This window comes from Ylistrum balloti, unplaced genomic scaffold (assembly GCF_031769215.1).
Source record: "Ylistrum balloti isolate Yb309-2 unplaced genomic scaffold, AGI_CSIRO_Ybal_v1 Utg371366, whole genome shotgun sequence".
Classification (NCBI taxonomy): Eukaryota; Metazoa; Mollusca; class Bivalvia; order Pectinida; family Pectinidae; genus Ylistrum; species Ylistrum balloti.
In genome coordinates this window covers 260468-276030 of record NW_026782724.1, presented here as the reverse complement: position 1 = coordinate 276030, position 15563 = coordinate 260468, and the positions used below count along the sequence as shown (strand labels likewise).

General features: G+C 34.8%; 2 protein-coding genes across 2 annotated transcripts in view; one reads left to right on the top strand and one right to left on the bottom strand.

Annotated features, from left to right (window-relative positions):
* Positions 1-15563, top strand: part of LOC132562216 (neurobeachin-like) — a 232691-nt gene that overhangs the window by 152516 nt on the left and 64612 nt on the right. The window lies entirely within an intron of this gene.
* On the bottom strand, positions 894-3615 carry LOC132562217 (protein mab-21-like 2). The gene has a single exon (XM_060226949.1). It carries the CDS (start codon positions 3125-3127, stop codon positions 2021-2023), a length of 1107 nt encoding a protein of 368 aa, XP_060082932.1. The 5' UTR covers positions 3128-3615; the 3' UTR covers positions 894-2020.

The window sequence follows — 15563 nt, the reverse complement described above, 5'->3', positions numbered from 1 at the left end:
AATTTTAAATGTCACTTCAACTTTAAAAAACTATTGTAATTCTGCAGTAGCGTTGTTTATGTTCTATTTTTGGAAATGTAAATAACAGTATAATATTTTGATTTGTTTCAACATGTGTTGTTGAATTCATTTCTATCATTTTGCGAAAATATGACTATTCATTAACGACATAATCACAAAATATTTAGACTTTAGAAAGCATCTTAAGATTTGTTAACTTCAGACCTGTTCCATTAACAGAAAATTGCAATATACTTTCAAAAGTTGGCTAAAATGTAGCAAGATACGTTTAATTAGCAGCGTAGATGTTTTGTGTTGACATGATAAGTCATTATTCCCTCCTTCACCCTCTAATCACTCATCTATTGGGAAAAAAGTGGAACACAAAAATGCAATTATAACGACAGAGAGAAAAACAAACATGACTGTATCCCCACTAACACTATACAACTCTGTGTTATTGAAGACAACTGAGGTAATTTGGTGTTAACATAATAGTAGACAGTTGCAAAAGTTCCTTCGACAAGTGTATAGTTTGTAAATGAATGGGGATTTTTTTTCAAGTTTTCATATTGCTAGTGGTGGGAGATATCCACTTGAAACCCATGGAACTCTACACGAAGTCATATTTAGTGTTATGGGAGGCCTGCTGAGATGTTGAGAGATCATGGTAGCGGTTGACGACCAGAACGCTTATCCTCAGGCCGGAATTTAGGCAATCTGGGCTGAGGGTTTATGATTTGAGAGATAACAGTAACTGGAAAATTATTTTTAACCGTTTGTCACATGCTTTTATTATGAATGGTCTGTTTTGAAAATGGAAATTATGGGAGATATTCCTGCAGTGTGGCAAACATAACGGGAAACATAATTTTTGTTGAAATTGTCTTTAATTTTGTACATATTTCTTTTTTGACATGAAATGGAATTTTTTAAGAAGCAAGTGTTTATAAACACTATAATAACTTAGAATTTTAAAAAAAAATGTGTATCCATGTACAATCCTTATTGAAAAAAATACATAAAAGACAACAACAATGTTTCTTAACAGTTAACAAATTACGCAATATAGCGCTTAATTTAGATAATGTATATCAAAACAACCACTCACTGTTTCACATACCTATAGTAAAACCATAAGCAAACATTTACAACACATTCATAGATTAATCCAGTTCTCTACTACAGGAAACTCGCTTATCTTTGGTATCAAAATGCTCATGTATCCTTACCGCATTGTTTATTATCACTCTGTACCGAATAAACACGACAGGTTGTCATTTAAATTTGATATATGTTCCGGCAACAGAGGTATTTCTTGTTTTAATTTTCTTTAGTTTTCTCTGATTTTCTCTATTTTTTCTTTCAGAACTCATTACATTGGCACTCACCGAGATTAGCAATATGTTCCAAACACATCTCAATCCACTGCATAAATCCATACATTTGGGTATTATTACATCACACAACTGCACCAAAAAGCCTTGTATATCAGGTTAATGCGTTTCAGCCGGCAATGACCTCTATCGTCAACAGTAAAGCAGCTTCTAGTCCTATCTCACCGTGTACTGGAGACAAGTGTCAGCTGTTGTCCGCTCCCCCATTCCCGAGTTTTTTTAAAATTGTTTCCCTATATCGTTTACCGTTTACCCTCACTAACTCATACCACGTTACGTTGAATCACACAAAAAATTGTCTATGATAACTCGCATGACTAACTAATATGATTTGGTAAATTATACAATCAAATTCAAAATAAAATTCACGCTAAAGCATTGAAATCTTTTATAAATCAGAAAAGACTTATTAACAATGAAGATTTCCCCCTTATAATATATTTTACTTTTGTTTTTATCATTATGCCTACCAGCAATATCCCAATGTTCCTTGTCTGGTTGATAGATAGGGAATTCGTCCATACATCTCAATCTACGATAAATTTCTGTTGATACTGGACCTCTGATTTAACAACACATCATTCAGCGTTCCACGAATACACAACATCACAGACAAAATACATTTAAAGCTTTTCTAAACTTTTTGGATTCGTTAAAAGTTCCCGGAGAATTCGCCACGCTTGTTTTGCAGCATTGTCCATTCCGGATGTGGTTTTGCCCTTAAATAAGTCAACGTTTGGTAGAAAATAATGTGGACATCTCCTGTTCTGTAAACATGAAATAAGCTGAAGTAATATGCCGTTCAGTCTGTCCCCTAAGCACGTGTCATCCCATTCGATTTCTCGCGGGTGTTTTTCACATTCGTACAGAAGTAGGGTCTTCATGATATAGGAGGTGATGGGCTGTCCCGGAATGTCGAGGTGTCTGTCGCGGAAGGTTTTCATGATACTTAGACACTTCCGCCTGCACCCCCCATACAGAAGTCTGTCCTCGGCATACTTGAACGACATGGCCCATGCATCCCCTTCGGCTGCGCTCTGTTTGTCCTTCATGTAGATGCTTTCACGGGATAGTAGATCGAATCCCTCTGTCTTGACCTCGGCTACGAGGTTCGGGTTTGGCCAGGGTATATGGGGTACAGGCCAGTGTGCAGCACTACGACACCAAATACCACCACATCTAAAAGCTGGGGTCACTTGCACCACAAACCTTTCCTTAATCCGAAGCTTAACCTCGGTCGTGTCTGCGACCATTTTCACAATGTCTCTGTAACTACATTTGTCCACTGCTTGTGCGACTAGAGTTTGGAACCTAGACCTTATTTTTCTGGCGGAGAGATACCCTGACGCTGTGATAAATTCCACCCACAACGACATTGACCGTTTCCGACCATCGCTGAGTTTCAAAACAGCACAACCAGGTATCGTACCATCGTCAACAAAATTAAACACACCCATTTGGTTTAAATAAAGCACTACCTCAAATTCGGTAGGGGAAACAACATCCAAACCTTCATATCGTCCATTGGATTCGTTCAAAGAGCTGATAAATCGAGGCTCCTGGACTTCTACTTCTTTGAGTACATCCTGCACCACCTTGCACACCTCACGAATGGTCTTCATGGTGGCACCCTGTCGCGACTGCACCCGCTCATTATAGTACTTGTTCAATTGGAACAAGATCTTAGATTGCGCAGCTAACATATCTGCTGATCCGCCTTCTAGAAGCATAGTCAGTGTTTTAATATCAAAAAGATGTTATGTTAATGACAAGTATAGATGTCCAAAAAATATTGGAGCCACAAAAATATCCAGAATATCTTTTCCTTTCATTCAAGAAAAGTCCAGGAACAGATCATATGTTATTAATCACTAAAACGGGGTAACATGATTGTGATGTCATCTATTGATGAGATGCACCGTGTCTCTTCTCGTCCCTGCTCACCGTTTTGTTTACAAGTGTGTGCAACAGGCGTCAGACGGTCCAGGTAAGAGCCACCACGGTTCAGATGTGACACCCACGTAGGTATGTAAGTGACCACTTACTCCGTACTTGAAAAAAATCGCCACTACTATCCCTCCATGGTCAGTGGAGTATGTATTCAACGATAGTAAACTCTATCTATACACCAATTGTCTTCAGTTCGTCGAGTAGAAACGCTATTGTATGCATTGACTACAGTTACTGCTCCGATAGCCTACTATATGTGTCCTTTCAGCATGTTGAAGAAATCCTCCGCTATTTGACTGTCATACGGCCAGTAATTGAAAGGTAAACATTGCTAGACATCGACCAATGGAAAGCCTGCTTTCCTTATAGCGTTATGAATTGGCTCCGCCCACCTGAACGCCCATAGGCAGTACTAATCAATTAGCCGTACTGTGACACGCCTCTTGGTTAAGTGAATAAGCAGCGGATTTGATGAGCTCACCCGCAGTGAAGTACAAGTAAAGTTAGCTACGCATGGCTCATCGGAGCGAATATTCCTGGTGGGGATGGAAACGCTACTTTATCGGGTTGATGAGATGTTCCCGCAGCGTTTTGTTCGGTGCCATCATTGTTCATTTTCTGCTGATATTTAAAAAAAACCTTTCATCAATTACTGAGTAAATATAGACCATAGCTACATACGACTGGGCGGTTTCCGTAACCTTTAAATACTAACATTATCATAATGAACGCACACATATAATACCTGACGTTTTGCTGTTATGTAGAGTATACAGGAGAACAGTGGGTCCCCTGCTCTCTCTCTCTCTATCTCTCTCTCTGGCACAGTCCGGATTTTTTCTAGCAATGGGATTTGTTGTTTATTGTACGTTTGATAATCCGACGGACGCCGGGCAAAACAGCCCGCCTACAGAGAAACCAACAGCGTATGTAATCCTAATTAATTTTAATCCGTGATTGAAATCCTCATTGAATTCTGTAAAGACGACATTATCTAAACATAACTAATCTGATACATAGCGTGTTTATTATCTTATGGTATATTCACAGAGTACATGTTATTCTTAATCTAAATACGTGTAAATATTTTAAAATTAAATTAGTGTAAACATTTCTCCAATTGTCGCCAAGTAGAGTTTCTTCAAAAGTATACAGAGAATGGTTTAAATTATCAAAGCTGAATTTTATTTCACGCATGTTTACAAACAAGGTTTTCCCTTAGGATTTAAGTTATTAAATCTGAGTTTTATTTCATGTCTTTTACAGACTTGGTTCAAACTCATTTCTGTTATCATAAAATGCAATAATATGATAAAAAGGGCTTCTTAAATCCGAGTTAAAATTTCAGGCTACATTAATTTAACAGTCATTATGACCTAAACTTAACACTTTATATGGTATGTTCAGATTGTTTTAGTAATAACAAGAAATCAAACGTATTCGGCCATTTATTTAAGAAATTTTGAATATTGCCGTTTGTATATCTGGAATTATTAATTGAATAACATTAGTCTTATTGCAAGTTTGTGTTTTTCTTGGTTTTTGTTTTTTTGTTGTTTTTTAATGGTGATGAGCTTATCGTATCCAGGGGATTAATTTTTGTATTATTATCCACTGTAAGCGCCTTTTGACTACGATCATCTGGCACTGTCTTAAAAACCTAAAAGATTCCGTGATTTTTACCAACAACTTCTCAATATGGGTCTATGATACAGAAATATTGACAACTGATTAAACATCCAATCCAAGTTTAATCATTAACGGACATTTTGTTTTTGCTATATGTTGAGACCTGTAATATGTTGCCATGTAAACGATTCAAAATTTCCGAGTAAGTAATACATGCACACCTGATACAAAAGGGCCACTTAATTTGATAAAACTATTATTTTTAATATTTCATCTGTTATTGATAGCGCCTACCTATACTTTATGGACCGGAGTGCCGTTTCAAATATTGACCCGAACACGCCACGGATTGAAGGACAAAAAAAGATAAGATTTTTAAGGGTTTGTTTAAGATTAAATCGAAATATGTCCGTGATTTTATGAGCCTGCATGAACGTATTTGGTCATACTTGTGTAGAGTTTATAACATCAAGCGTCCGTAAACAAAAGAAAACTCTGATAAGCTATTTAACATCTATTTTAATCTGATTGTATAACAGGACTACATTTTCTGACCTAGAGTGACTAATTCTTTTTGAAACCGGAAGATGACAACACGCTATGGTAGAGATAGGAGAGAAAATGCATCCCTTAATATCATCGATAAAATTCGATATGGTTACAATGAGTGGATGTTTTCCATCGGGTTGCTACTGTAGAATTGCTCATCGGAACTTGCCTTCTGTCAAAAAACATTCATGAAATATTGTTAAATATTTGGTGATTGACTAATGCTTTGTTTGAAATCTATTGTATGTTTACAATCCATCTCGTCGTTAAATCGTACTTTAAATAATGATACTTGTGAATGTATTTGAGGAAATATACATGTGATAAATTTGAAACTAATCAATTTATATCTAAGCTGATGAAGAAAGCGTAATTCAGGTATATGTCCTACTTAGCGTTTCACGAAATAAACCTACATCAATATATAACTTATTCCTTATCAAACGTGCTGTAAAAAACACAACTTAAACATACAATTTGATTTATTTAGGGTTTTTAGTGAAAATCAGGTTTTATTTGCAAATCGGTGATAATTTTTATTTTTTTTATAGACGGGATTACAGCGTTTGACGAAAATCATAGCATCTTATCAATGCTAAGATGCTATTAAAAAAACTAAATCTAAAAGTAATTTATCAAAATAGAATTCACCATGTAATTTTATATAACATGCCGGTAACATACGGCTTATGTGTGTAGGTTTTATTGTACCAATCTTTTCTAGGGCAAAATTCACTAACACCACACGTGTAAATATTCATTATTATACATAATAGGTGACCTCAAAGAATATAATTTTAAAATATGTTAATTTTTTCATGCCATTCTAAAGGCAGCCTACTGTTTGCACTGTAAATTCTTAGTTAAACAGCACTGGTGAATAAAATATCTTTAACTTAAAATCTTCAATTACACTCTACAGATAAATTTACTCCAATGGTGAAAGAGGTTTTTAGATATGCGCCGATGGCGCGTTAGGTATTCTTCAAACAATACTTTTATTCTACTCGAGTCAATTTTTAATGTTACAACAAAGCAGTGTTTTAGCGCTATATTACAGTACATTTAGAACCCATTAATAATGTATCTAAATCGTGGTAAAAATCTGTCCTCCGTCTACCGTAAAATTGGACCTAATTAGGCCTGCATCAGCTCAACATGTCACGTGAGGTGAGGTGGAAATCAGCAAAAAGCTGCGCGTGCCAACATTTCGGATGAAAGAGGCTGTTACATCAAATTACAACCTCCCTTTTGTCGTCTCCGAATAAATAAACATTAATGTTTATTTTACCAACTACCCTTGAATGACATGAAAAGTCCTTCTTATTTATCGAGAATTCCCAGATTCGTACAAATTTCTGATTCACTGAACATATTCTAAACGGGGTTATTATTGTATAAATTTCGGCCAGATGTGGTTCTCCGTCAGTATAACTTAGTGCCATCACCGTCGCTGGTTCTGTTGTTTACAATGCACCGTCTTCTAACTCTTACCAAAATTCGATTAGTATTGATCTCCCAGTGTCTGGGCAATGTTCACTTGAAGGAGTAAAGTCAATATTTGTCTCCATCTCACTCGACTAGTGACCCTTCTATTGTCGAATTATTGTTATTTGGCTGTAGCATAAGGCAAAACTAATCCCGTGGATTCTGGAACTCTTGAAGCTAATAATTACTCCCTCGGGCCCTCTGCCATCATTATAATACCCGGACTGGAGCGGGTTTCCGGACCTGTCACGGAAAAATGTAACGGTTTGTGGCAGAACGGACTATTTTGTACCCCACGGGTTATGTGTTACTATTGATTTTAATGCATGCGATGTCGTTGATATCTCGGAACTGACTCTCTTAAACGGGAAGGAAATATGATATTTGTTAATTAAAATTGAACGTTTATGCAAATCCTCATACAAACTATATGTTAATTGATCTACTCGGTAGACAGGTGGAGTCATTTTATTATAATTAAATTTCAATTTTATTTATTTTTTTTATCTGACTGATGACTTGACATATCATAGAAATATCAGAGTGATCATCAGCGATATGTTGTATTAGTAAAGTTAAAATGAGAATATGTTTTAAAACTGGTACCTAACCAAAATATCAAATACGGCTTGTAAATGTGTCCCAGTATTAACTTATCATAAGTAATGTGAACTCTTTTTGCCATTTATATTTCTTTTCCGTGTATCGGAAAAGTCGCTTAAAATTATTTACACCAGATATATCAACTTTAATACACAATGTTGATACACTGCTTGACAAAAAACAGAATATGACAATATTTTTTGTATAAATCCGCGATAAACAATAGATGTTTTGTCGAGATTTTGTAATAGCTTTGGAATGTTAACAAAAGTTGTCTTTGTCATAGTCACTCGAAATCAACCCATACTTTAATATCCATTGAAACGACATAGTTCCTGGCTAATGACGTTATTTCTTTATTAATAGTATATCTAATACCGTTTTAATAAAAATTCCTACGGAAATCGCTACATTTTTCAGTCTTTGATATTGTCGTGTCCACTGAATTGTAATTGATTAAGCTGATGGGCATTAATTAATTTTTCATTATGATATTTTATCATGACTGACATATATCATATGTAATAATATAGTTAATATTAATTACAATTAATTAATATTTCGTCACTCCCCTGGTTAAGTTAAATAATACCAAAAGATTATGAACTTTTATAAACTGCTGTCAAATATGCACCATTAAATGGACATTTCAGACCTTGGGTTACTAATCTTTGAACCCAAATTTTTCACACAGAGAAAAAAAATATATCAAAATATAAAATGATAATTGTTTTGATAATATGCTTTACAATATTATTGGCATTTGCTGATCCGCTTCGTAAGACATGCTACATAGTTTAGATATAGTCTGTTAAAGGGACACGTCCCGTGAATGCAGACAAGAGATTGTGTTTATTGTTATTCAAGAGGGTGTTTCCACGGTTGTGTTTCCTTATTGTGATATTTTAATCTCGAATCCAAAAAGAGTTCCATACTTATCAACCCCATTTATCATCTTTATTCAAGACTTTGTTTATGAAATGATGATATCTGTAAAAGAGAATAATTTATATCATACGTAACCATTGTCAACTGTAGCATAGAATACTGATATCATATCAATAACTATAATATTCTAAAACAACTTTATTTAAAAAGTTCTTGCTTAGTTCAAGTATGGGTATGTGATGACATTAAATCCATGCAAACTTCAAACACATGGTAAATTTTCACTGAACTAGATTTATAACTATAATATAAAAATGGTGTTTCTGAAACCCAAATTCGCAAATACGATTTTTATCTTTGTATTTATTATTTTATTATTTATTATTTTATTAATCAAAAGCCATCATCTGTCCATTTGAAGTGGGAGGTACGTGAAATTTCAGTGCTACGTATAGATACCACATAGCTTTGGTTCCACAACTGTACAAACAGCTAAATGAATCTACATTTTTATGCAATAGATGATTACTATTATTCTCATTAATTCTCCCAATGTGAAGAAAACAGCAAAATTGCGTGTTTTATTTCATTTTTACTATAATAACATATTTGCATATAACTTAAGTTATAGGAACATTCGCCCTTATTTCTGTAGTTTACTGAAAGAAAACATAAAATTCCAAGCATAAACAACACAATGCTTTTAAAAAATAGGAAAATTACCGCCTGTCAATTTTATTCTAATATAAGGTGACTGGTTATACAGGTATGTACTGAAATATCAATTAAAAAATTATGATGTAATTGATATCAATGCTCGTTTAGTGGTAAAAACAATATATATTCACAAAAATGTATCTGGATGCTTGAATGAACATAATGATATTGAAATGATAAATCATGCACTAAATTGCCTAGGTACGGTCACAGGTAATAAACTAATAAAATCGCAGTATATTAACACGTAAAATCTGGAATTGATCCCTAATCTGACACAATCACACAGGTGTCAATGACGAGATGTTACCCTAGAACGGTCATTCACCTGGTAAAACCACCTGTCAACGAAATGTCGCCACACTTATCGCCTTCTGGATCTGATCATCGGCAACTCAGCGCACGTCATCAATCTCTTTCCCACCCAAAACCATGGCAGTCCAACTACCCTGGGGGAAACTGACGTCATGACGTTTGGTCCGGATTTGTAAGGTCGTGTGTACTTTTAAGCTTAAAGCAATGATCTTCAATAATTACTAAATAAATATTGACGAATTAGTTTTCGGTTTAGTATAATATTTTTGCAGATGAAAGAAACTACAAAAAACACAACCAAAAAAATCCAAATAATTTTTTTTGTCAGTATTATATCAAGTTTTGTATTTGATAAACAAGCATTACCGGTCCATAATTATTTCTTTGCAATGTGATGTCCGAAGGATATTTATATTTTCAAGGTTACGACAATTTGAAAAATATCGCACGTTAATCACTGCATCTGCAGACTATCCTATATAAGTAAGTAAGTCCGTGCTCTATTCATCAAGCGAATTTCACTATTACATCATTATCCAATTCTACCGAGAAGTCTGTTTCACCATCTCTCCACTTACAGCCAAATATATTCGGACATACTGGGATGTACATAGAACCAATAAAACTACGTTTTACCGAGTTATTCTTTTGTGTTGCATTCTAATTTTCCCAAACAAATCATTCTTCATGATTTATTTAAAATTCTTTCTTGGCCAATGTTGAGTCAGTGTTGTAGATTACCTAATCGATATTAGTATTATGTGTATTTGTTTTAGTAAACGCACAAATCAATATCACAATTTCTAGGATTCCTGAATCAGTGCCAGTCAAATCGTCAATATTACAACGTGTGTATACTAACCGGAAGATTTGTATTGTGAAATAAAGTACATTCAACTTCATATCTGCAATATTTACATTTTGGACTATGAATTGTTTGAGTCAGGTCTACTGTTGTTTCTTAAAGAGAACTACATAATACCTGTAAGCAGGACGTGACAAATGTTTTAGACAATATACTAATTACAGACAACACAGCTTCCGCTCAAGTTCCTTCAGCAATGTTCTGTTGTTTTCCAGAACTGATGTTTTCTTTTGTTTTGTGTTTTTTTAATATTTATTTTAATTAAGACAACCTTAGATTTTAATGAATGGAATAAATACAAGGTATGCTTTTAACAATACGCTCTAAAACTTTATAACGTCAACTCTACCGACTGATGTAATGTTCATTACATAACGATTTGATATTCTGCAGTCCGTAAGCAAGGAACATTTTAATATCAGATAGGAGGAAATTAAGTGGTAACCCACCCACAGTCAGTGTAATGTACTAACAATGTAAAATGCATCGTAATAAAATATGCATATATTTGCAACATAAATCATGTCCTTTTAAAATTTTGAACATTTTTCAAATTTTTTAAATTTTCCATTGTTAACTATTCTTAAAGTGACTAAGTGAATTTTTGGCAGGTGCATACTAAACCTAAAAATCTAACTTCACACTGTACATTACAATAACGTAATTTCGCTTTGCAGAAATTGAAAACGGGCGCTTAAGTGCTTTTGTAAGTAAATTGGCCATAACTTTTGGAATGATATATACATGTTTACCAAATGTATTCCATTACCGCAAAATATGCTGCTATGTTCCTAAATATATCAAAGATCCGTGGTTGACCGCCGTTATATCACCAAGCTTGCTTGAACACCTCAAGCATATTTTTGAAAATAGTTTTGCAAACTACACGTACTATATATAAATCTGGAGGGACTTGTTTTGGTCATTTGATTCCGAGAACTAGCTTGCATAAGACGTTATCATGGTTCTTAGATATGGAAAAAACTCTAAAATACATTATATTTTCAATAGAACGTTAGAGCAATAGGTACTTATTAAGATGTCACGAACTTACGGAAGGGTAAAGTCGAAGAGTACTCTCGTTTACAACACATCCTTCTCAAACTAACAATGCAAGTTACAAATGTTGCAACCAAGTAGCTATCAGAATTTGTAAACACGATCGAAAACAAAGAGTTGTAAAGTAAACAAAGACTACTTATCACTGTTCCAGTGACTTCTTTCCCACGTAACATAACTCTGGATAATTCATCTTAAGCATAATCACTTCAAGAACCGCAATCTACAGATAAAATAATCATCTCATTGGTTTTTTTGTTTGTTGTTAACATCCCTTTGTCTAAAATGTCTTAAGTGAAACCGAATCGTCCTAGGGTTTTTTAAGTGATAAATGTTAAAGATCGAAGGAAATAGCTCATTCACCAGAAGTGTTTGTTTTCTAATAAGGTTGAATGATTGAATAAAGTATTGATTATTACCAATGAACGATGGTATGGCCCATCCGATAATAGCCAGTTTCACTCATAAAACCCTGTCATTATTATAAATTCGTATGTATTTAATATTTAAACTAAATTATTTTTGTTGTCGTTAGCTAGGAAGACAGTTTGACAGCATTCTGTGACTTTGTTTATTAATGTTTTTAATAGGAATCACTGACATGAGTTAGTTTATTCTGATAGTTACTTGGTACTACTTGAACATCAGACTAGCTGACAGAATACTTTAAAACTATAAATGTAATTCCTTTTTTCCCGCTTTGATAAAAAAAGTGAAAATGCAGTTGTAGACAAAGCCTTACCTAGACCAATAAAGTGATGCAAAATGTAGGTCACAGCAACCTACATATTTACAGAAATGTTTAGTACTCCCAAAACGTGTGTACATATCTCTGATAACTGACCAACTATTGGAGTATTAGAATTAAAATACGAGTCATGTAAAAAGGAGGGGCGGACAGCAAAGACAAAATACATTCAGTAATGCTAAAAGCTCAATGATAGAAGTAGCAAAGGTGCAAAGTGAAGGTCAAATGTAGACATGCGCACAAGCTGGCAATGCTAAAGTAGCCTGAGGCATGTTCATATGCACGTAACACACTTGCAAATTTAACGTATCAATATTCACATGCATAGATATACTGACAACAGGTGCGCGTTGACAGGAACAATCATTCGTATTGTCAATTATGAGAATCATTTACCAGTCAAGTGATAGCAATAAGGTAGATAACCTACTCAATCACACCGCCCACCAGGTTCACTGTAAACACGAGAGAGGATGTGTTGTTAATATATTACAATATATGCAGGCAGATATGATATCAGACTGGGAAACAAGCGAAAGAAAAACAAAGCGTACTCAAAAGATTAATATTCATACCATGATAGATAAAAGTCTCCCCCCCCCCCACCTTCCAACTATAATTCTCAAGAAGAGGGATTAAAAAATCAAAACGTTTTGAAAAAATGGTTTTGTCTACAAAACTTGCTCTACTGGCACTTTTCGCAAAGGGTCAGAAAAACTTCCGGAGGAGGGGGGAGGAGTGATACCGAACATTGATAACTTAAGGGGTATTTCTGAGTAACGCATGCATTGATGGTTCTTGTATGTAACAAAACAAGGCGTATCAAATGGCAAAAATAATAAAACAACGTTGTTTTGGCTGCAAAAGAAGGCGTATTGAAAGGCATGGGTACTGAATGATATCCTTCTTTTGTTTTAGTGTCTTTTTACTTCCTGTTCGTGTCTGTGGTTTGACTTCAAAAGTTCCAACGTTGTCTTTGTGTTGTTGACTCTGTAATGCAATATTGCAATATATGTATTACTTTGTTGTACTTTTGTTTATAGACGTAAACAAAATTACAAAAATATGGAAATAAAAGACTCCTTGTAATGTATATTGTAAGAAAACAACCCCTGTAGACAGCACACCTGGTAATTATCCTAGATCTAAAACTGCTCTGCTTAAATATCAGGGAAAAGAGGGGTGGGAAAAAAATTTCACATTTAGGTAGGAAACGTATATCAAGGATATTTTCTCTTCACAATCGAGTTCCAGATCATTTCTATTCTTGACTTAATTTGTTTCTTAACTGCCGTTTTTGAAAAGGGCCTCGTTGTAGTAAAGGGAAAATATTAATCAACTTGTCTTGTCAAAGACGTTTGAAACTTTTGTGAATCTGGATCCATGGATTTATCAACTTTGTGTGAGGAACATTTAGAGAAAATTACGACCTTATGTCGTGCCAGAAAGCTAACGTCATTTATATTCATTAAGGATTAACAGAACTAAGTAATGTTGTTTATGAGAAATGATAAAAGTATGAAATTTGTTAAAATTGTTCAAATTTGTCTCTTGGAGACGACTCAAAAGTGACGGCATTTGAAAGCTTCAAGTGGAAGATTTTCTTGCTATCGTTATGTTTTGCATTCGTTAAAAATATCATGGTGAATAATGTATGATGTCAAGCACTACAATAAACAATACAGACAAAGCTTTAGTCTGTGAGAGAAAACAGCCAGCAGTATTTGACCACGTACATGCTGATGCATCTGACCCATGCTTGACAAATACTTGAAATTGGCTCGTGTTTCACACAAAATGCGCTCGGTAGACACAAACAATTGAAACTATTCCGACCGTCGCCATTCAGTGGAACATTACACCTCACAGCAGACGGGGAGGTGAGAAACGGCATCGCGTGCCTCCATAGCGACAAGCCAATCTCGCGAGATGTCGGCTTGATACACGAGAGGATACATCAGATATTTCACAGACCAAACTATACGACAAGCCGACTGGGCTCTGAGATTACCTTAATTGATGACAGAGATAGCCGTTCCACCTCTAAGTGATTCACGTAGATCGACCAACCAAAATGGTATATGCACATTCCCTAGATTTGTTATGAAAGTATACTTTATTTTCGATGCCTTAAACCAAAACACACATTATCCATAATACGATCCATAGCTAATGGTTTATCGAATGTCCAAAACAGAGAGCCGGTCATTTTATGAAAGGTCAAGTTACTATGCCTTGAAAGACTAGTCGGTGTGTCGGGAAATAACTGTACAGGAAAGCAGCTTTTGGATCAATACACTTCCATTTTACAAAACCAAGGTAATTAGGTTATCCCAGAGTCTGTCTACAGATGGGAATCCCTTACCGCCCCATAATGAACAGGAGCCTCACTTTCGCTGCAAAATACACCTCCCAAGTGTGGGATAAATTTCAAGCATGTCTTTTCGTAACGTAATTACTGGCGCTTCTCGCAGGGTACACGAATGCGGACAATAAATTGTTTCCACCAAAGCTTCAGAAATTCCTAGTTTTGAGAAATAATTTCCCTCGGCCCTCGATTAAAAACAAAGATGGATGATCTCCGGTTTTACGCCTTCCAGTCTTGGAAAAGGAACAGTATTAATGATATCACTGGAGTAAATAGCCTTTTTGTCCTATTTTCTTGCATGGATATACTGTTCTGTAACATTATATATTGTTGTATCTGACTGTTTTTCAAAGAGTATTGTAGCATTGACTACTGCAGCTTTTTGTTTATGTTGGTGTTAGTTCTTAATGGTAAATGATAATGCTTGCTTTCATTATCAGTAAAATTCACGTGTTTCATGAATATAAATGTATAACATAAACTTCGCTGTATAGAATTTAATAATAAAAAAAACAGAACAAAAAAATGTAAAATCAACATTTTCGACCAACATTTCATAGTTATTTTCATTTGCCTGATTGGCTTTCTATATACATAAATATACACCAGGCCATCAATACCCTGAAGATGGAATCTATGTAGGAATAATAGCGACACCGAAGAGAAACAAGACAGTATCAATGAAAAAGTGAAAATTAAGATGTGTCCTCCATTGGGTATGTAACGTTAGCATTCAGCAATTTCTAGATAATGAAAGCTTACACATGTCTACGACTTAACAATGATTTGGTTGAAGTTTAGTCAAATCTATAGCTGTACTACCATATTAGGTACTTCATATTCATATGTGTGTATATTTCAGGTTCAATTGATTTTGTTGTTTATTTATGGTTTGGTTCAAGATATTTTATGAGTCGAAAGCAGAAACGACAGCTTTCAATTTTCTAATACAACAATATCCATATCAATTGGTGCAGAATTGTATTT

Bases quoted from the DNA above. Each gene is read 5' to 3' on its own strand.
- LOC132562217 (XM_060226949.1), bottom strand. From the start codon at position 3,127: ATGCTTCTAGAAGGCGGATCAGCAGATATGTTAGCTGCGCAATCTAAG.